The following is a 23,132-nucleotide window of genomic DNA, read 5'->3' on the forward strand; positions in this document are numbered from 1 at the left end:
CTTCCTTTGCCCGACTTCCTTACTCCACCCGTCTCTGCTCTCCTCATCTATTCACAAAACTCCATATTTTTTTATGATTAAAGCATTCACATATTTTACCAGATTGATATAATATTCAAGGAACATAGTTTTTGTTTTCAGCTTTAGATTTTCAGAAGCTAGATCAAATTGAGTCAATACTTATAAGGTAGAAATGAACTTGTATACCCATAAGGTAAAAGTAATAATAAGAAAATAATAATGGCAACTTATGGGTCCTCCTACAGTCAAGTCCTATAAATAAATACCTTTTGCATCTATATTTGTGATAGTTTTATCTTTGTTGCAGATTAAGTTAATGAAGTTAATTAAGATTTATTGTCAGTTTTCTCTTGATGCAATAAAACTAACTCTGCCATACATTTAACTTTAAATTTCTCTCTCTCATCTTTAAGCAATGAAACTCATTTTTATAATATAATTGTATACTAACATACATAATTCCGATACAGACAACGGAGCAAGTTTACTTACAGCAGAGGTCTGACATGTATTGAATTTCTCTTTACTTCTTGAAAGTGATGCTCTGAAACTAAGACAGACTCTCAAGTTCTCTAGAAAATTAATTTTCTACAGCTCTAATTTGAAGTAACCTCAACCCACTGTACTGTCAAGTCATATGTTGATGTCTGAACCACCCCCCCCCCCCGAGATTAAATTAGGAAATGAGAGATTTGGCAGGTGACTGGTCTTGAGACATAATCCTTATGAATGAATGCCATAAAAGAAAACAATGAAGAAATTCTTATGAGATACCATTGAGTAAATATTTTTATTTCTAATAATTCAAAAAGAAAGGAAAGGAAAGAGATAAGGAAACCTTTTTAATTAAATAATAATTATAAATTGTTAAAACCATGGGGGAAATACAGGCATGTGAGCCCACAAAGCCCAACGGATCTTAATTACATTCAGACCATAGGTCATCTTGTAGGTACAGTATACTCAGAAGCTCTAAACCCAAGTTAGAGAGGAAAGCATCAAGTCACAGTTAGAGAAACACCAAACAAACTAAGCAAGTTCTTGCCAGGCAAGGAGCAGGCAGTATGACATACTTGAGATCTTAAGGAAACAACACACTCTTCTCTTAAAGAGAATGAAGCAGTGAACTTACCATTCAGATATGGATAAAGAAATCAAGAACATAAGAACCACATCACCAATATAGGAACCTTACACATAAAAAAGTAAGTAAGCAAGCAAACAAAAAATACCAAAACCAAAACAAAACAACAAAAGCAACACCTTGAAGGAGCCCTACATTGGAAAGAAAAAGGATGAAAATTAACATCATTAAACATGGAAAGTCCAGCCATGTGGTAGTGGCCCATACCTTTAATGTTCCAGCACTTGGGAAGTAGAGGCAGGTGAATTTGTGAGTTCAAGGCCAGCTTCGTCTGCAGAGCAAGTTGTACACTGGAACAAAGGATATGTAACATATCCAGGTAAAGTTTTTAAATTACAAGAAATAATGTCAAATAATGTAATATTAAACACTTTCATTTAAAGATTTATAAACCAGACATAGATATGAGCTGGAAGGATCTGCTACCTGCAAGAGCATCATTTTGATAAAGAAAAGACACACGAAGGAGCAAGTGTGACACATTGCCACTAAAATGGGAACACAAAGTCAGCGGGGGTGTTTGTGTTTGTGCCACACTGAGCCTGGAGGAGCTCCGGGATTCATTCCAGTAGAAAAAGACTTTAAATGAAACACAAGAAGATTCCATACCAAACACATAAATAACTAATAGCAGTGCCTCTGGGGAATTATGGAGTTGGCCTGATCCAGCTACCTTGAGAGATGCACACCATGGGATTTTCAAGTCAGAGCCCATGGCTTCCTGGGCAGTGTGCCTTTCAGTTCCTGAGAAACCGAGGTACTCCTTCAGGCAGCGAAGCATTCATGCCACCTTTTGATTCTTCATGTTTCCTAGAGGCCGACAAACCACATAGAATCTTGACAGGACAATTGGTCTTAGTCATTAATCTTGTGTACCCTGCAGAGCTTGAAAAGCATCACTGCATCCAGGCAACCAGCATTATACTCTGTTTCTGGTGAGAGTATAAAAAGTCTGATTGCTTGTAATAAACTTGTCTCCAGATCAGTCTTGCTGAGACCTCTCCATCCTGGCCTTGTTAAGATTCATTTATCATCGGCCATATAGAGCACCCTTAGCCCAGTTACTAAGTACTAGAACTTACAAGTACTCATCAAATAGCCTATGAAATACACTCAAAGGTATTATAAAGACCTACTATGAGCACAATAGCCACTATTCTATACAGATTTAAGCCATACTCTCAGAAAGTCCTCGTCTTGGAAGACCATCATTCATTATGAAGGCAAATGACATATATTAAAATATTAAATATATAAACATACATTTTTAAAAGTAGAAAGTATCCAAATGTTTTTTTATATTTATAGGAAAGTAGATAATGGCAATGCTATAGAGGACATATGTAAAATTAATACAATGTTAAATTTATATTTCTTCAATGGCTTTTCTTAAAATGTAAAAATACACCTTCCAAAGTATCTTACTCAAGTATGAGATTCTAATTAGCCAATAATATCAATAAACCAATAAAAAAGAGCTCAATGTACATATGCTCTGTTCTTTCAAGAAATAATTCGATTCATGTCATAGCTGAGAGAAAGCTTAGACAAACCTCATATGTTGTAGGGCCAGGAGAAAACTCATCATGAAATTCTTCAAAACGCTTTGGTCCTTTAACGAATGAGACTATGGCACCAGACTTCATTAAAATAGGACTGTATGTTGCAGGTCCTAACAGGAAAAAAAAAAAACATAAATTTAAAGTAGGTCTACACTTACTGGCTTTTGTTAGTTAGCTATTACTCTTAGGTTTCTGTTCATAACCTACAAAATAAGAAACATATGTTCTGTAGTTTATCTAAACAGTTAAGGACTTTGAATCATGATAGGCATAGAATAATGTCTATTTGTTCAGTTGTTAAATGTATTATGAAAACAATTTCAAAAGGAAAACAAAACTTCTTCCTCAAGATAGACATCATAAAAAATACACTTCACCATTTATTTCTCAAATATTGAATTCCATTCAGTGAGGGGTCATGGCAGCTGCATTTAGAAGGATTAAGAAGAATCAAAGAGACAGAAAAACAGGTTATGCCTGTACTTCCAACTCCAGGGAATCTAATCTTCTGGCTTCTGCTGGAACACACGGAAGGAAGAAAGAACAAAAAAGAAAGGAAGGAAGGATAGAAAAAAAGGAGGGAAGGAGGGAGGGTGGACCTTTTTCAATGGAGAAAACAAAAAGATATAGAGTATCTATGAAAATAGTAATCTTACAAAAGAAATGGCCCAAAGAAAGGAAGCATGGAAGGGAGACATGAAAGAGGAACATCGTGAGTTTGCTAAGAATGAGATATGCATGAACACTGTCAATGTGTCCAAGTAATAAGATCAAAAAGACACAGCTCAGTAGGAAACTAATCTGGAGACCAAGAATCCACTTAATCACTTAGAAGAAATGGGTGAGACTAAAAGTTGAGAGACCAACAGAAGAAAGGGGGAGTGAAGAAAACGACAGAGAGAATCTAGTGAACAGATTGTGACTATATTTATACAGCTTTATTTATTTATGTACATACTCAAAACTGCCCCTACTCTCAGCTCCTGCCTCAGAGAGTCCCTACCCCATCTCCTATCTCTTTGTCCTCTGAGAGAGTAGAGAATCCCTATGTATACTTCCACCTGGGCACATTAATCTCTGCCAGATTAGCCCCAACCTCTCCCATAGAGGCCAGACAAAGCAGCCCTGTGGGGGAATTTATACCACAGTCAGGCTACAGTTTTAGGGAGAGCCTCCACTACAGTTGTTGTGGGACCCATATGGAGACTGAGCTGCATCTGCTACATATGTGCTGTAGGCCTTATGACAGTCTGTGTATATTCTTTGGTTGTTGGCTCAGTCTCTAACAGCTCCCAAGGGTCCAGATTACTTGACTATGTTGGTCTTCCTGTGGAACTTCCATCCCCTTCATGGCCTTCAATCCTTCCCCCAGCTTTTCCATGAAAGTCTCTGACTTCTGTCCAGTGTTTGGTAGTGTGTACCTGTATCTAACTTAGTCAACTGGTGGGTAGAGAATCTCAGAGAACAGTTGTACTAGGCTCCTGTCTGCAAGCATAAAGAGTATCTTTAATAATGTCTGGGATTGGTGTTTGCCAATGGGATGGGTTTCAAGTTGGGCCAGTTCTTGATTGGTCGTTCTCTCAGTCTCTGCCCCATCTTGGTTCGTGCATTTCTTTTAGACAGGACAAATTTTGGATCAAATGTTTTGTGGGTGCGCTGGTATCCCCATCCCTCCACTGGGGGTCCTGCCTGGCTCCAAGAGGTAGCCTCTTCACATTCCATGTCACCACAGTTAAGCATCTTGGCTAAGGTCACCTGCATTGACTACTGGGAGCCTCTCCCATCCCATGTCTCTGGAACTTCATAACTTCAATCTCCTGGCACTCTGGGCCTCTCTCATCTCTCCTCCAGAAATTCTTTTATTGTTCAGCATTATATTGGCTATCCTGGGTTTTTTGTTTCACCATATGAAGTTGAAATTTGCTCTTCAATGTCTGTAAAATTGTTTTGGAATTTTGATGGGGATTGCATTGCATCTATAGATTGCTTTTGGTAAGATAGCCATTTTCACTATGTTAAACCTTCTTCACCTGCTTGATTTTATTTTCCTGTATTCCTTTAGGGGATTTATTTGTTTCCTATATAATGACTTCTACATGTTCAATTGTGTTTCTTGTATTTCTTTAAGGGAATTATTTATATCCTCTTTAAATGCCTCTTATCATCTTTATCAGATGAAATTTAAGGTCAGGATTTTGCTCTTCAGATATGTTAGAATATCCAGGGTTTATTGTAGTAGGCCAACTGGGTTCTGATGGTGCCATGTTGCATTGGCTTCTGTTGGTTATGTTCTTGCATTTGCCTTTCATCACCTGGTTGTTTCTGGTGTTAGCTGGTCTGGGTGTCCCAGGTTGGAGCAGGCCTCTGAGGAGGCAGATGGAGATGTGGGGTGGGGAGTAGTTAGTTCTCTGATCAGTAACTGCAGATGTAGGGACAGACTCGAAGGAGCATGGAGCCCCAACACGGCAGGGCAGAGTTCACTGCTGCTTGGCTGTCTGGAGGCCCAACAGGTGTGGGATTGGGGTAGGGTCTCGCCTGTGTGTCTCAGATTAAAGCAGACCTCCTGGGAGGCATGCAGAGTTGTGGGGTGGGGTGCAGTACACATATCTGTGACTGTGTGTTTGGAGTTATATTCAGTAGGGGTTTAGAGCACCATACTCCACCTCAGAGATCTATACAACTTAATAGTGTAAACATAGGTTAATTTGCTCCACTTATAATCCATCATTAACCAACATTCACAACATCTGTCCCATGCCAAATCCTGTGTTCCTATATGAAGTCAAGCACTTCAAAACATAGGCCTTCATGGAAGACTTCCTGAGCATGTATGTGAGAAGTACTTCAGGACAGTTGTGATGACTGAAATTTCAACAGGGAAATAAGAGATACTTCAGCAATACAAAATAATTCGGGGCTTAGAATATCATCAATGAACATATACAGTGATATAGTAAAGTACATACAAAGACATTAATGGAACATAAATTTAATGGCTTCTTTAGCTCTAGCCAACAGTCATTCAAAACTATATATATATATATATACATATATATATATATATATATATATATATATATATATATATATATTTGTGAGCATGCATTCCTTATTCTTTCAAGTCTAATAGCTTTTTAAGATTAATGCATTCACTTGAATCATTTTGATTTTTTTTATTATAGTACAGCATTTAAAAATTTGGAGAGGACATCCAGGCTCTAGTTCAAACACTCCAAATCAAGTGAATTAAGTTATCAAAAGTTATAAACATCATTGAAGAAAGCTAATGGATAATGACCTACCAAGGCACATGTATTTTAACATATCTCTTCTTACTGTAAAGTAACAGTATAAGTGACTCTGGGATAATGTAATTTGTATGGAACTAGAATGTAGTCGAATAACAAATATAATTTAAGCAAAATATCTTACGACAGACTTTCATTTACAAATTCAACTATACATAGAAAAATGCATGTATTGTTACAGTAACCAGAGAAGAACTGCTATTGAAACTATGTGTAATTCCAGTTGGTTAATTGACAATTGCAACTGTACTGACCTTGATTGACAAAGGTTAATGCAACTGGTAAGGCTATTATCCAAACATTATTTTATTGAGACATTTTATTTCCAATTATGAAGAAACTTAGTCTACCCTCTTCACTCACTACTATGCTACAACAATAGGTAAGTGTGTTTGATAACTGCTACACAGGATTCTTTATATATTCTGCACATATATGTATACATTCTGCATACATGCATGCATACAGATATACAGAAGAAATTATTCAAGTATAATTCAGTGGATTTGCTTCTTTTGTTGAAATTCCTTTGAGGAGTATTAAGTAAAGAAAATTATTTCATCATTCATCTTCTTGCATTTTAGCACTTGGTCTGTTTTAAGCTACAGAGTATTAAAAAGGTTTATTCCACTTTGCCTTAAAATATATTTCCAATTATGTGTACTTCTGCTCATATGATACAGGTCAAAGACTTACATCACTACAGCAGCTCTGATTCACAGCTGGATTATGCAGACTGCATCTCCTATTTATATACCAAAATGCCACGTTTTAATCACAGGTTTTAGAAGAGGAAAACTCCTCATCCAACACCTATGAAAAGTCTGCCTGAATCCTGACTGGTATATAATAGGAAATTCCATAGCAGGTGATTCTTATAATTACATATTTTCCAGCCCTCTGCCAATTCAGTCTCTATGAAATGTCACCCAATGCCACAGGGCAAAAACAGAAGGGAACAGAAACACTGAGTAATCTAAAATAAAATCTGTGCTCACAGCCCTTCAGTGTGACCATTTTGGTACATAAGAGTGGACTCTAAAATAACCACTTCTATATAAAGCTGGAAATCTTTGATTAAAAAAATGGCTGTCTCTATACTGAGTCAAAATTTAGAAATCATGAAATCATTCTTATGAATAATAAACTCCTTGTCCTTTAAAATGACAGAAACACACTTAAAAGTAAATATTTCCATGTAAAGGCACAGTTTTATGAATTTAAAAAATAAGAAAATTGCTTATTTGAGTTGCATGGTTTTAAAGTACCAGTTACAGAGTTCGTATTTTATACAACTTATCTTCTCACAGTGATTTGATTATTTGATTTTACTAATGAAAAAATGTCAAAGACACAAAGATGAGTCCACCAAGCACGCCATCAGTACCAGAGACAAGATTGATTGGCTGGTTGCTACTGTATCTAAGATTCAATTTGATTCAATGGCACTTCAGATTATGAATCAGTGTCACAGTCTATTAAACTGAACTTTCAGATAATGAAGAAAAATGCAGTCTAAATCTACATAAATTTTAAATAAAATTCTCATGTCTGTGTTTACTCTCTAATCAACTTCTCTGTCCGAAATCAAACTTATGTTGCACACGTGTTCTGTTGGTTGCAGGTTTCAACCTATACTTAATGAGCCAACTCTCCTGCCCAGCACTGTTACATATTCAAAGACAGAAGGCATAAAGATAATGATTCTCTACATATTTCCTTAAATATTGAATATTTACATCTTAAGGATGATATCTTAGAGTTATTACAGAGCCTCTGGAAATGCTTGTCAAAGGTTCATAAGATATGAAATATTACAGTTCACTCCAAACTGAATAGATTAGAGAGTTAGTCTACCTAAACAATGCTCCTGTTAAAACTCTGTTCTTCACATTGATTAAGCAATAGGGCTGTCTCTGCTGGGGCATATAAATATACAATCATATGGATTTAGCTTCATTGACAAGAAGCTTCAGTCAGCAATGGCTGTCTATTTGTATGTCTTTACAGTATACACTTATCAAAATATATACCTATCACCCTGTCAAATAACTTTTTAAACTGCTTCTAAAAGATTTTTCTTATTTTCTGGTAATATTAGTACTTTGTTTTCAAATTTCGTTATACTCAAGGATGTAAGCATTACAACCCAGCATTCCAGTAGGAATTATAGGAACCCAATGGAAGGGAAAACATCTTTGATTTAAAACCCACTGTGTGGCGGTCCATAAATATGCAACTCATGAATGGTTTTAATTAATAACTGAACAATTTTATCAAATTTCACAGATTTCAAGCATTAAAATTGTCTGCAGTGTAAACAGAAGACCCAACTGACCTGAAATACAAGTAGCAATTTTCCCTCCATAAGTAAATTTTGGGTTTTTATTCAACTGCTCATTTTTAAATTAATAGGCAAAATTAAATTTGCAGCCAAAAAAATTATCTAATGAAAAAATAAAATAAGTCTCAACATGATCACAGTGTTGAAATCACTATCACGTCAACACTTGCTCAATTTGGACTCAGCAAAGCTTATTTTTTTTCAATAAAGTTATCATCTCTGAGAATGTTATATATAAAATGTCAAAGTAATACTTTCCATCCTAGTGTCAGAGATCAGGCAATTTCTATTCTTTAAAGGGAAATTCCAGCTTTAATCTTAGAATTATGAAAATATTAGATTAAGCTAATTAAACCAATTAAAATATCATACATGAGCTATGATTTTTAAAAAATGAGAGATTTTCCCACTGTAACCACCATTTTCTCAACTCTGTATAAAGCTGGACACAACGATGAGAGAGAAAGGGAAACTGACTGAAAGGCAATTAAGCAAATACAAAACCTTCGTTTGTTGCATAAATGAACAAGATCTGCATACAAAGCAAGAATAATATATAAATTAAAGAAATGATACAATCACCTTTGTGCTTTGATGTCATCTATTTTTCTTAACTAATTGAAATATGGTGGTACATGCCTACAATCAAAAGAATCATTGAGTTTGAGTCTGGCCTAGCCTATATAGAGAGGTGTAATCAAGCAAATGGCTAACAGGAATTTCAAGTATCTCAGTAAGCTTTGTGCTCCTTTTTGGCTAAAACCTATGTGTAGTGTTAAGTATGAATAAGACCTTTTCTTCACGGAACAGTGCTCTGTACTTACTGTGATGCCCTGGGCATGCTGGATTGGAATAAAGGACTATAGTCCAATGTTATAGTAAAGAACAGAATCTACATGTAGGTGGGACAGACCTTTGTCTCCTTCCAGTTAAGAGTTAGTCATCCTACAAGGGGCCATGAGAGTTGGCTGGATCTGCCAAAGGTATAACAATTCCTTTTTTTTTTTTTTGTCTTACTTTTCTTTCAGATGATTGCTAAAGCCAATGTTGCCTTTAAATCTGTCAAGGGTGTGGGCTCCTTATCTTTTCTCTAATGAATCCCCAGCACTTAGTGGTAGACCTTGATGCAGGAATATCTCAAATACCCAAGTTTTCTTCCTTCTCTGCATGTTCCTCCCCTGGCAACAGTTTCCAGATGGATTGCTCACTTGCCGGGGAGTTTCCCTTTGAATACCTGCAAACTGTCTGTCCTTGGGCTTCCATTTGAGTCTTTTTAATTTTTTTCATTAATGATATCAAGAACTTCAAGATGGATACCTAAAAGGGTTTTATGTAATAATGTGATGGCCCTTCTAGAACCCCCCAAGACTCCTGGTAATATCTCTTTCATGTCTTTATTTAACTGGTACAGAATGCAAAGCCCTCACTATAACCCTATATGGTACTACTACCATAAGAATTGCACAAATGTTCTTTTAAGGTTTCTTCTCAAATACTACAGGTTCAGGTCAACCAACACTAACAGCAGTAGAATATTTTTACATCATATTTTCTTTCAAATAGTTAAAGGATTTCTTACTGTGCATCATACCTATAATCCATGGACTTAATTTTTTTTTACAGAATACTCATTTATACCTGAACTTATTTCATAGCTTGAAATGTCAGATATTGAAAATGAAGGTATTCATATTTTGCCTTATGAATTTTAACCTAGTCCTCTTAAAATGTAGTTCATGGACCACAAGCATCAGAGGTACTCAGATGTGGTTCTGTGTTTGCTTTGTGGTGTTTCTAGACATCTTAACCTGACCCCAATCAGCCAACCTAGAGATCCTGCTGCTTTGGGTTTAGAAATGCTTGGATTATAGGTGCGAGCTATCACAAAGCTGAGCCCAAATTAATCTTAAAATGCAGGTTCTTTTGACCATCCACCCTACTAGAATAAGTTGTGTTTTAAGCAAAACAGACCAAGAATATAGAATTTCACTGAAATCCTTTGTTTTAGACCTCTGATCTAAGACTTAGATTTTTTTCTGTCTAAAATATATTTAAGTATCAAAAACTTTCCCCCTCAAATAATCAACCTGATGCCAAGAATCTATCTTCTAAAAACCCAGATGAGCACATAATTGCTTCTAGAAAGCTAACTCAGTTGCATCCACCCATGGTATGGCCTCAATAATCTCAGGATATACCATAATCATGGAAGGGAGGGGGTCTGGGAAAGCCTCTTTTATCTAGTCTTAAGACTTTAAGGCGTTTTACTTTCTTCTTAGTAGCTGTCTAGAGCAGAAACATCTTAAATCATATTTCTATTTCAAATGTTAAACCCATATGCAGATTGTATTCTGCATGTGACTTTGTAAGCACTTCAAGAACAATTGGCTTAAAGACAGAAGTTGAGTGATAGAGATTGGTATTGTAGAATCAGGAATGGGACTTACATTCAGCTGTGCATTTGACAGTACTGATGTTTTGCAGACATGTCCTCCTACCTCAATCTTTGGCCAATTTTGTAAACATATTTCATAATCCTTTGAGCTTTAATCCTTTTGAGAATGACTGTATTTTTCCCCCATTATTTTACCCTGGTATTTTCTAGGATAAGTCTTAAATCTGAAGTCAAGTTCAATCTTTCTCCTTACTTGCCATGTAACCTTGGTAAATCCTCTAAACGTGTTAAGTTTTAGTTTGCTCCTTTGTGAAGGAGGGGCAAAATGGTCCGGAGAAGTTAAGCGTCCCTCAGATGCTATACAGTGAGTATGAGCACAAGTCTAAGCTGATTAATCTTTAAACCATCACTGAGTAGAAAGATGGAAGATGATACTTAGAGGCTACAGGAAACTGAGTTCAAAGGCTACACTGTGACCTGCCTCTTCTTGTGCCTTCACATTGCCTTCAGGGTTGTGAGCAACTCTGCAAACACCACACTTGCCAGGAGAATGTCAAATGAACTAAATGGAAATGTCCTACTCCCCCTGAACATAGTGTGTTCCTAACAGGTGAATGGTTCTAAGCCGGAGTAAAACTGATAAATTCATGGATTTTGCTGCTGAGTGTACTTTCCATTTTATACCTATATTTTAAAAGTTCAAAGTAGAAACACACTTAAAGAAAACAAAAATGTCACAGTTCTAAAACCCTTTTAAACTGCCACAGAGCCTGATATCTAGGCTGCTACACCCGACTACTTTCTAATCCCATTCAACTGACAATGAGAAAAAAAAAAGGGAGGGCTAAGTGCTGTTCTCCCTGAATCCAAACCCTGTGCTCCATTTGATGGGGAAGGCTGCCTCTCTGTGGTGGAATATGATCATGTCATGTTTTCTGGGGGACAATTTTATATCTCACTGCTTTTTAAACATCTAAAAATCTGCATAATACTCAAAAGTACAAAGATTTAAATACAGTATTTTCACCATAGTCATGTTTTTACTTCATGTTCAAGAATGTCTTGGAACCTTATGAAACAGCCTTACTCACCTAGGAAAGATAGAAATAGCATTTGTGCATGTAACAGATACCCGCTGAAATAGGCTTGCTCAAATAGAATGGTCACATTAGCTGTCTCTTTTGAAAATAGAAGTCATTATTCACTTTACACTGAGTGACCTCTACTGGTCAGAAAGACACATTGATAGACATCATACCCACCAGAAAGCAGCTGGTGTCTTAATTTTGCCAACAAATGACGCATATATACCGTGTCATACAAGTTGCCTGCTAGTCACTTACAATCATATCATACAGGGATTTACCATAGCTCAGATACTAAAGACAAGTGCATAGATCAAGTAAATACATTTAAAAATCCTGGTTTCTTGTTCTTCCTCATGGGGACCATATTTACTTGAAAGGAAAGTATGCATAAAAGGTCGTACTGTATATGTTACTTAGGAAGGAAACATACTCTATAACAATGTTTTGATATTGTTAACTATACAACAGCTGAAAGACACACATTTATACACTGTTAAATGAAAGCCAAACTGTTTTTCTCCATCATAAGCATATGCTTCATTACTCTTCAGAAATAAAGGATTTATTTAATTAAGAATAAAAACACAGAATTAACATCTATGTCTCCAAAACAGAATTTTATTTTTCTTTCAGAAATAAAGGACCCTGTGAGACAATAATGAGAGAGCTGCAGTACTCTTTCTCTAAGATTGCCGTCGCCAGTGTTACACAAACACCAGTCCAGAAACAGCAGGTCATTTCCTTGTGGTTTAACAGAGGTCAAAACGTGAAGTGTACCAATAGACACACCAAAGAAGGTTGCCTTCAAAAGTTTTAATGACGAATATGGTTATATCTTGCCTGCTAATTATTATAAAATCTCCTTCCCTTCTGTATTTTTTCTCTTTTCAACGATGTCCAGGGGGTGGGGAGAAACAATTTGGTTTCTGCTTCAGCTGAAATCTATTTATATGCAAATAACTTATCCATTATTACTGTGAGACGAGACTTGTGCATAAAGAGAGAAATAAATTATCACTAGAAGCCATTAATGAAATCTATTTCAAAACAACGTTTTGCAAGAGCCCTCACTCATGTAATATTTGTTTAAGCCTCGAGGGGAAGTGGTGAATTTCTGCACATAGATGAAACCTGATACTATAGTATTTCCCATGCCAATTTGCTTTATATAATGCATTTATCCTTTGCTTAGAAATGACAAATGGAACTCCAGGACATCTCTTCAGAGAACTTCATCAATGAAATCAAAGCCCGTGTGTTTATCACATAATTGCCAGACTTTGGAGTTTTCCCCATTGCAACTGTTACTACTCTCCTGGGTTTAAAACATTAATTTTTTTTTTATATTGCAACTGCAACAGTACCAATGTACAATTAGATGAGTTTAAGAAGAAACAGGAGTTTTATAAGGACAACTTAAGTTTCAGGAAACTAAGATGACAATAACTAAGAGGCCTATAATGCAATTGGATGCATCCTGTCCCTTTCCTGTTCGGATTTCTTTGTTCTTTAGTTTATAATTTCCCTTTTTGGAGGAGAAAAGTGTACCCTCTATTAAAGTTGCCACTATATCTTTCTTCTAGCATCCTCTTTTGGCATAAGATGTCAAAGTAGAACTGAAATCCTTCATCTTGATATAAGTTCATGCTTTCTTAAGCATTTTACTTTTGACCTTTTTTTATTGCAACATTATTCTCTGATATTTTCTCCTAATGTTTTCTACTTTTCATCATCCATCTTTGAACATGGTACTTTGTAAGGACCTAATCGTATTTTCTTCGGTAGAATGTCATAGTAAACACTATGTCCTCCTACACAATGAGTCTTTAACCCTTGGGTTGTGTAACATCTATACAATTAAATGTCTTCATATGTGTGAGTATGAGTTTTTCTGCTTTGTAATCGATCTGTCTTGATTTTATGTGAAAATCATGTTTTATTAATATACATTTGTCATATGAAATGCAGTGGATACTCTAGTTCTTCATACTTTCTTTACTTAGCTTTTTCTGTACCATTATTTTTTACATATGTTCTAGTGTGTTTGTCAATTTCTTTTTAAAAGAACTCCAACAGAAATCTTAAGTCATTCCACTCACTAACTAAAGTTCTAGCTTTATGATATGAAGCAATCCCACATAAAACGGAGAGCACTTGTTGCTCTTGCACAGGGTCCGGGTTCAGTTTTCAGTAACAACATGCTAGATCACAACCGTCTGTAACTCCAGTTCCAGGGGATCCTCCTGATCTCAGGAAACAGGAACTCATACAATTTACATATGTATATGCAGACAAAACAATTACATACATAAAATAAAAGTAAAATTAAATTGCATAAGGTACTATAACCTTTAGATTAAAGCAACCTTATCTTTTCTTCCAAGGTTTCTCTTTCTTCTGTGTTCCTATCTGACTTTGTCAAGAAGATACAGTATAAATGAGTAAGTATCTTTGTGGCAAACAGAATTGAACATAGAACTCATTTTAAAAGGTGAACTTAAGTGATAAACCATACATTGTAAGAAAGACAGTGTCTTCAAGAAATGATGCTGGGAAACCTGGATATCCACATGACGAAGAATAAACTGATCCGTATATCCCTCACCCTATACAAGATGCCATTAAAGTGAGTCCAGGACTTTAACATAGGACCTGAAACTCTGAAACTGCCAGAAATAAATAGGCAAAATACTTCAAGATATCAGTTTTGGGAAGGAATTTCTGTAGAGGACAACAATCGCCCAGGAAATAATAGTCCAAGAAATTAAGTGGTTTCTACACAGTAAGGAAACCAGCTGAATAAAGAAGTCTGTAGAACAGTACTCCTGTACTTTTGATTCAAAATTAGAACCTAGAATCTCTACAGAAATTAAATTCTCATGTCAAAAGAAGCAAACAACCCAATCAATAAGCAGGCCAGTGAATTAAATAGACAGGTCCCAAATTAAGAAATACAAATGGCCGCTAGTATTTGAAAAAGTGTTCATCTTTAGCTACAAGAGAAGCACAAATTCAAACTGCTCTCTTTCCCAGTGAGAACGACTGTCATCAGAGAAACAAGGGGCTTGTCTGCATGAAAACTTCACTTGTAATGGAAATAGAGGATAGTTTCTTCTTGAGCAAAAAATGCGTTGCCATTGCCCACTCGTTAACATTAATGGCATTAGTAACATTAATTCAGATTGCTTTAATAGACATTTCCCCATTGTGTGTGTGTGTGTGTGTGTCTGTGTGTGTGTGTGTGTGTGTGTCTATTGGGGGTGAGGCAGTGTTGCAAGAGACTCTATTGACTACAGAATAAGGAAAACCATAAATTGAAGCATTTACCAAATGCTTTTGTTTGGACACTTGTCGGCTGGTAGCAGCAAAGCAGGGATCTCTGTAAACTTCAGCATAATATGAGGACATTCTTAGTTTTGGGGTCAGCATAGGTAGCACTCTGCTAAGAATATGTTTTAAGTGCTTTGATTATTACAATGATATGAGGTCAGATGTAGGGGTAGGCAATAAAAAGCCTTTCTAGGATCAAAAATAGTCCAAAATAATTTGTCTCTGCATACAAAAGTTTAACCTCCATAAAATGAATTTCAGTCATTGGCTTTGTAGATTTTTTTTCTTATCTTTTTCTTCTTTTTAGCCATTTTTTTAATTTTTAGAGATTATAACATAATTAAATTATATTCAGCATTTCCTTTTCTCCCTCAAAACTGTCCCACATAACCCCTCCTCCTTGCTCTCTATCAAATATTTGAGATCTATTTAAGTTTTTAATAATGTATATATAATTTATATACTAAACATGTAAATATAATCTTCTCTGTACAAATACTGTTACTTGCATGTTTAATTTGCACCCAATAGAATAGTTCTGCACAGCTATGACCATCATGGCATGGTAACACTTAGAATAGTGGCATGCATATGTACCTTCAGGAAAACCAACAGTTTTCTAGTTGTGCTTCAGATCTGGTCTACATGATGGAAATCACGCTCAGGATTGGACGTCTGTCCATTCACCCGAGGGTAAAAGTAGAGCCATGAGTCTTGGAGGAGATACTACAAGCACTGCTTTACCAAGCAGCACAGTCCCTCACTGCATTCTAAACGTTTATCCCTCTACCCACATTTAAGTATAGCTCTCACCCTCCTTAAGGAAACATTTCTTTGTAACAGATGGAGACCATTACAGAAAACCACAACCACTTTAAATAATGAGTTGCGAAGCCTAGCTCCATCTGATAAATCTACAAAACACTCCTGCACCAAAGGCTCAGGGATCACTGTAGAAGAGGGAGCAGAAAGGTTCTAAGAACCAGAAGAACAGGGAGTTTGCTTTGAGACTGTATCTCCTGGAAATTTCAGAGAAGCTGCAGCCATAAAGTCTTACTAACATGGCTGCTAAACATGACCTGGGCCAAGATGACACCAACTGACATGCTAACACAGAAGGGGGAAGCTCACAAGCCTCAACTTAGCGAGAACGACTAAGGAATGCTGTCAGGAAGAAAGAATGATCTTTTCTAGAAAAGAGCACACCAACTGCTCATCTAAAACCAAATGAAGATTTCTTCTAAAACAGGGTCTCGTGCAGCCCGTGCTGGACTCACACTAGGAAGCCAATGACAACCTTGAACTTCTGATTCTTCCATGTCCACTCAAGTGCTAGACATAAAGGCAAGCACCACCACATCCAGGCATGTTGTGGAAAACTGAACACAGGTGTAGCTTTTATTTTTCATTATTATTATTATTATTTTATCATTATTTTATTTATAATCCAGCCATTGCCTCCCCTTCCAGTTCTCCCTCTCACAGTTCCTCATCTCATTCCTCCTCCCCCTCTTTCCAAGAGAGTGCTCCCCCACCACTTTATTTATTTCTCCAAATATCAGTTTAGAGATAAAAAATAATGTTAAAAATTATAGAGGAAAAGAAGAAAACTATATTTGTGAGTCTTTGCTTGTAAATTGGTATGGCCATTATAGAAATTGATAATGGAGTTTTCTCAAGAATGGAAAAATAAAATTACCAGATGAATTGTCTGTATCAAGCTTGTACATATACCTAATAAACACTAAGTCAGCATAACATGGGGATAATAGCACATGCACATTTATTGCCTCAGCACCCAATATTCAGAGGAAATGGAACCAGCCTAGATCCATAGATGAATGGACAAAAAAGTGTGGAACTATGAATTTTATGCAGTTGCAAAAAACAATGAAATCATGATTTTATACAGCAATAGAACTAAAAATCATGTTAAATGATCCAGAACTCAGAAATGCAATTACTACATGTTTTTTTTCTCATGTACATGTGTGTCTGTGGGTGTGTGCATGCATGTGCACTCGAGGTGTACATAAGTATGTGTGTGTGTGTTTGCGTGTGTGTGTGTCTATGTGTGTGTGTGTGTGTGTGTGCATGTGTGTGTAGACATTGTGAGGGAAGAAAGAGAGGGAATAGGATTTATGAAACATAAATGTAGCATAGATAGGGCCAACAGTATAGGGGAGTGATGGGAGAGAGGAGGGAATACTAACAAATCATTTTGACACCTCTGTATAAAAATGTTTCAATGAGCTCTGTCATGTGCTAATTTTTAAAAGCAATAAAAAGGGAAAAAGAATAGTGGTGTAGATTGTACCTTTTATCAAGTTAACAAAATTGTTGTAGCCATGATTTTCCAATTATTATGAATTGATAACTACTTGATTAAAAGCTACCTTGTGTGGCTTTTTTTATTGGATGATTGCCTCTTTAAAGAGTACAACACAAAAAAAATGAAAATTCTCTAAAATACACTGCCACCAAAACTCTTCCTGCCAAGCCCCAACGTCTTAGTTCTTCTCCACGGCACCAGGGCAATCCTTGAGGCAACATCCCCCTGCATGTCACAGTCACCATGCCTCACAAAGGCAATACCAGGAGAGTCCACAGAGTAAAGAGGCATTGGAGTGAGGTTTGGAGGGCCGTCAAGTGCTGCACACAGTCATCTCTAACAGTGAAGCCCGCGAATCAGTGTGTGCCTCTCTCTAACATCACACAGAGCTGAGAGCCAGATCTGTTAACAAAAGAGGTGACAAAAAGAACTCAAATTGTATCCAGGTGTGGTGTTACACGCCTACAATCTCAGCACTGGGGAGGCTGAGATGGAGGAGGGGGAGCAACAATTGGAGGTTAGCCTGTGCTACACTACAGTGCGACATCACCTCCAAAAAACAAACAAATGCTCCAAGTTTGAAAAATGAAGGTATTTCTTTAGAAGCCTGTGGTGATGATGACAGTGATTTACTTAGTGCCCTGGAGGTCTACACTTAAAAAGACTGCTAAGTGGATACATTTTACAATCTATTCTGCTACATTTTTTAAGAGATAAAGTTACTTTTAACTGTAGAAGAAAGGAATGTTGTGTATATGAAGCTAATTAAACATAGCAAAAAAGTAACCAGCTAGTTTCCATTAGTTGTAGGTAAGAAAACCAAGTGGCTTTTGGTTATTTGGGGTTTGTTTCCTTTTGTTTTTTTTTCTATAAACGAATCTAAAGATTGTGACTTTTGAACCACAGAGAGAAAAATAAAACAGCCTGTGTTCATTCGGCCTCATCATTGAGGGAAATTTGCCTCTTTGTGTTTGAAAGACTGGAGCAGAAATCTTCTGTTTTTCAGTAAGCTCTTTGTAGAATTTTGTTCAATGTTGATATGTGTATATCATACACATATACATACACTAACTGCATTGATAACTACACATACACTACATCAGTGTTACCTGGTGCCTCCTCCAAGAGATGGCTCTCATTCAATCTCCTATGATATTTCCTAAGCTTGACAAGAAGGGTTAAAAGAAAATACACAGAATATGAATTATCAGCTCTACTCTAACTCCTCTCTGACCTGTGTTTCCAATTCTGTGCCCTTCAGGAAGATGCTGAGTTTTGAAAAGATGTTATGATAAGTGAAATGCCCTGCACAGGCTTGGGTGTCTGAAAATTGGTACCCAGCCTGCAGTGTTATTTAGGGAATTTCCCCCAAATTAAAAACCATGGTCAACCTTGAAGAAATAGGTAGCTGGGCATGATCCTGGAAGGTGATATGCACAGCTACCTCCAGCATAAGCTTCCTCATCGGGCCAGATGTGACAAGGAGTGACACCACAAGTTCATGCCAGCACAAACTGAGCCACTCCAGCCATTAAACTGCAGCCATGAGGGTTCCTGTGGCAAATAAACCTCCCCCACCTTTAGATTCCTTCTGTCAGACATTCTGTCACAGAGGTGGAAGAGAAACGTATCCAGGTATGTGCAGATGAATTTGAAATTCCAAAGTCATAAGAAAGAATGAACATGAGGCATGACCATTTACAGCCTGTTTTATATAGTATATAACATTGCAAGAGTAAAATTGTATAACAAATGCATTATACATATAACAATATCTATAGCTTTTTAACTTTACTGTAAAACAACTGTAAATAAAAGCATCATATTATAGTGTCACATAATAATTTACCATCATATGATTTCATATTAGTTTAATATTTATTATATTAATAGTCACATGCTTTAATAATATTAATTTAAAATTTAAATACACTACCTATTATCTATTCTCAATTACCCAGTGAGAGTTTTGCTGTCTCAGTGAAGGAATGACAGGGTTGCTGTGTGAATAAGCTAGAGTCGGATGAGAATGACAAGATCTATTTTATCACTGATCTGACACACACACACAAAAGCTGAAACTACTTTTTCTAAGCATTAGATATTCCCCTGGGTTTCTTCTGCAGAGGGAACAACTGCATAGGAAGTTAATAGCTATCACACTTAATTCTGTTATCAAATAAATTTGAGGAAACAGAACAAACAAACCGCTGTTTATGTAAATTACATTACCAACTTTCTATTTTAAAATAGCTATAGTAATCCTTCAATTTTGAGTATTATTTCCAAGTTGAGACAGAAAACATCTCTGATACTGTTAGTAGTGAAACAATGCACACAATCTTTAAGCAGGACTTTCCTTTCAATAACTTTCCTAAAAATCTTACTTTCTCTTTTGTGATATCATATTGATTTGTTCCATAGCCTTATAGAGATAACCCTGTTAAAACTTTATTTAACTAAAAAAAAGTGATATTTTCAATTCTGACTGTATCTACTCAAGCTGCTGACACAAACTAAGGAATACTTTATATATGAAAATATCAATTTGGAGTTATAGAGCATACTTGAAGAACTTAAACATATCCCTTGGTAGATCCTATACTCATCTACAGAACTAATATGGAAAATACGTAAGAATTACATTCAATAGCAGATGAAGAAAACCCTAATTTAAGTTGATAATGAACCTAAGTCTGAACGATGTTTTTTCTCAAATAAATCAAGCACACAATAAGTGCATAAAAATATCCAGTGTTATCAATCATTAGAAAAAAATCAAAAGCAAAGCAAACAGAATTATACACTTGTCGGGATGTGCATTTTCAAATAATCAATGGTGACTAGCATCTAGAAAGTTGCGGAGAAAAACAACAAATCTATACTATCGGTAGGAATGAAAATTGGCGTAGCCATTGTAGAAAACATGTCAGTGATTCCTCAATGTTTAAAATGAAACTACTCTATGACCCAGAAATTTGTCTTCTAAGAATATACCCAAAGGGGGGAAAATCACTTCCACATAAAGATGTCTGTACATACCTGTTCATTTACATATTATTTGTACTAAATTTAATATGATAATCTCCCTAGTGTCCATACAGAGATAACAAGTAAATTGTTATATAAATATACAGGTATATACAGAGAGGGGATTATTATTCACCCTGGATTATGAAAATTATAATTATAGACTATTGGCAACAACATGGATGAATCAGAGGACTTATCAAAAAATAATCTACCATAAATATTACATAATCTGTGTTATACAGTACTAGTTTAAAACTTCTTGGTGCTACAGGGAAAGCAAAGAGAAAAATTAAATCAAGTGCTGCCTTAAGAAAATTCCAGTGGATAGATAAACAAAATTAGACCGTAAATAAGGTAACAATACAATGCTGAATATGATCAGTACCATTATCTCTCAGAAGTTCCAAATAAGCAAGAAAGCTAATCTGATTGGCAGAATACAAAAAGGTCTCATAAGAAACAGCAGTTTAGATTGACACGCCTAAAACTGCAAATAATATTTTGCTAATTAAGTTCAAGATGCTCCCAAGTAAAAGAAATTAAGTTGGAATTCTGACAAGGCAAAAACATATTTTGAAAACTGAAATGTTCAATTTAATCGTCTGATATAACGAAGAACTTGATGCAGAGCGAATGAAGAGTGGGGAAGCCAGAGCAGGCGTGGAAAAGTCAGGCCGTCAAGGCTCAGCTGAAGCCCTTGTATTTACATAACAACAGTGAGCCAGTAAATATGTCTGAGGAAATATGAATGGCATACTCGGACCTGTGTTTTATAAGACCTTTGAACCACTTGTCTTTCCACACATGAAAATAATAAGCAATAGCGTCTTAGATTACGATATTCTTTCCGTCTTCAGTAATGTTTCTGATAGCTTAAATTTAACAGTTTCACTCTTATTGTGGATGACATTTTGAGTACTGCGTAATAAGCTATAGCAGAATAAGCCACAAGGAAATGAGTACTGGGTCTCCTCTTGAAGTCACAGGAGGGAGCAGAGACGAGCTTCACAACAGTATACAGAGGCATTTAAATCATGTTAAGCATTCCCCAAAAGAGATACTTTTAATAATAGTTTAACTGGATGTGCTGGTTATTTATGGTATATTTCTATTACCACAGTCAGATTTAGATCAAATTATAAAGTTCAAGGGGAAGACAGCAGTAAATTCCTTTCTTCTTTATCATCTAACAGTGTTAATTTAGTTACGGGAGGGTTTTCCTTTCTGGGTAATGCTGGGAGGTATTTCCAGAAAGCCGTCCTTATGAAATTGCCTGTTCAGTCAATCTATAAACAGATTACCAGTGGTTTAGATATAATATATGAATTTCCACTAATGGTTCAAACATGGGCCTAAGTCAGATGTCAGTATAGTGAAACTTAAGTTTAAAAAAAGACCATCATTCAAAACTATAATTTTACAGAAAATGTCCCTAACTGGTCCAATCAAGTCAAACACACCAGGAAAAAGCTACTATGATCGCATTTAATCCTATTTCATTTTAAATAAGCCCATTAAATTCTATGTTAATTTCTGTACAAAAGTAATTTTAAACTGAAAGTTGTTTTCCTTCATTTCCCTCTTAGTCTATTGATTTCATGAGAAATCATCTCATATTAACTAATAGGGCTCTTCAGATATGTTATAATAAAATGTTATGGTCTGATATATTTAATTAAAATAAACAGTTTGCCATGTAATATCATCAGTAAAATTAATAATGCCATGACTGAAACGTCAGAGAAGCTGTTGTCTGAACATGGATGGGAAAGCATGCTTCGAATTTAGCAACCCCTTACCTGAGAAACGCAGCCCAGTTCATAATGCCAGTTTACTCAGGACTATATTGCCCAGTATCTACAGTAAAATCCAAGTAAGAAACCTGAAGAAAGTTCACATGATTTGATGTTCATAAACCATTTATCTGAGTCATTTAAGTATGTGCTAAATGTACCAAGATGGAGATCTCCTAAGTCTCACTTACTCATAACTGTGACTGGAAAAATCAGGAGCTAGTGTTTACATCTGGATTCTAAATAAGACACATGAGCAGACAGTGACAGTCATTAAAGCCAATTTCTCTCTGGCACTTAAGCGCCTCAGCTCGGCCCTTTTCTGCATGATCCAGTAGCTGTTCTGTGTGTAATACTACAACCACTGCATCAGCGATAGTTTGCTCCATACAGATGCTCACTGGAAAATTCTCAATCAATCATGTGGCTAAATAAAGGGTTATAAAGCCGACATACCATGGGAGTTACAGGTGACATCATTGCATTATTACTGGGCCTTTAATGTATTCTGTTACCTTATACACAGAAAAAAAAAAACATCCATTTGGATCTTTAACATTCTAAAATGAAAGCTTTTGACAAGTTTTAAAATTGCACATGACTCTTTTGTGCTGACACTCATGCCAGGCTCACACGGTATAATGTCAATACCCTTGTCTTTCCAGGCATTACACAGTGGTACTCCCTTTACAGTGTGCTTGTGTGACTATTCAGTCTCATAGTTAAACTTCTGTTGGCAAAACTATTAGCAAAAACTGAAGAAGAAAGCATTTTCTATAAAG

The 23,132-nt window shown here is 36.1% G+C and overlaps 1 protein-coding gene across 1 annotated transcript in view; it reads right to left on the reverse strand.

The window, feature by feature from the left end:
- Stpg2 (sperm tail PG-rich repeat containing 2) overlaps positions 1 to 23,132 on the reverse strand; it is a 403,074-nt gene that overhangs the window by 163,120 nt on the left and 216,822 nt on the right. Inside the window, exon 12 of the mRNA XM_028760343.1 lies at positions 2,719 to 2,837. Within this exon, the coding sequence (XP_028616176.1) occupies positions 2,719 to 2,837 (119 nt within the window). The remainder of the gene's footprint in view (positions 1 to 2,718; positions 2,838 to 23,132) is intronic.

The sequence above is a fragment of the Grammomys surdaster genome, unplaced genomic scaffold (assembly GCF_004785775.1).
Source record: "Grammomys surdaster isolate TR1022 unplaced genomic scaffold, NIH_TR_1.0 126531, whole genome shotgun sequence".
In the NCBI taxonomy this organism is placed as follows: Eukaryota; Metazoa; Chordata; class Mammalia; order Rodentia; family Muridae; genus Grammomys; species Grammomys surdaster.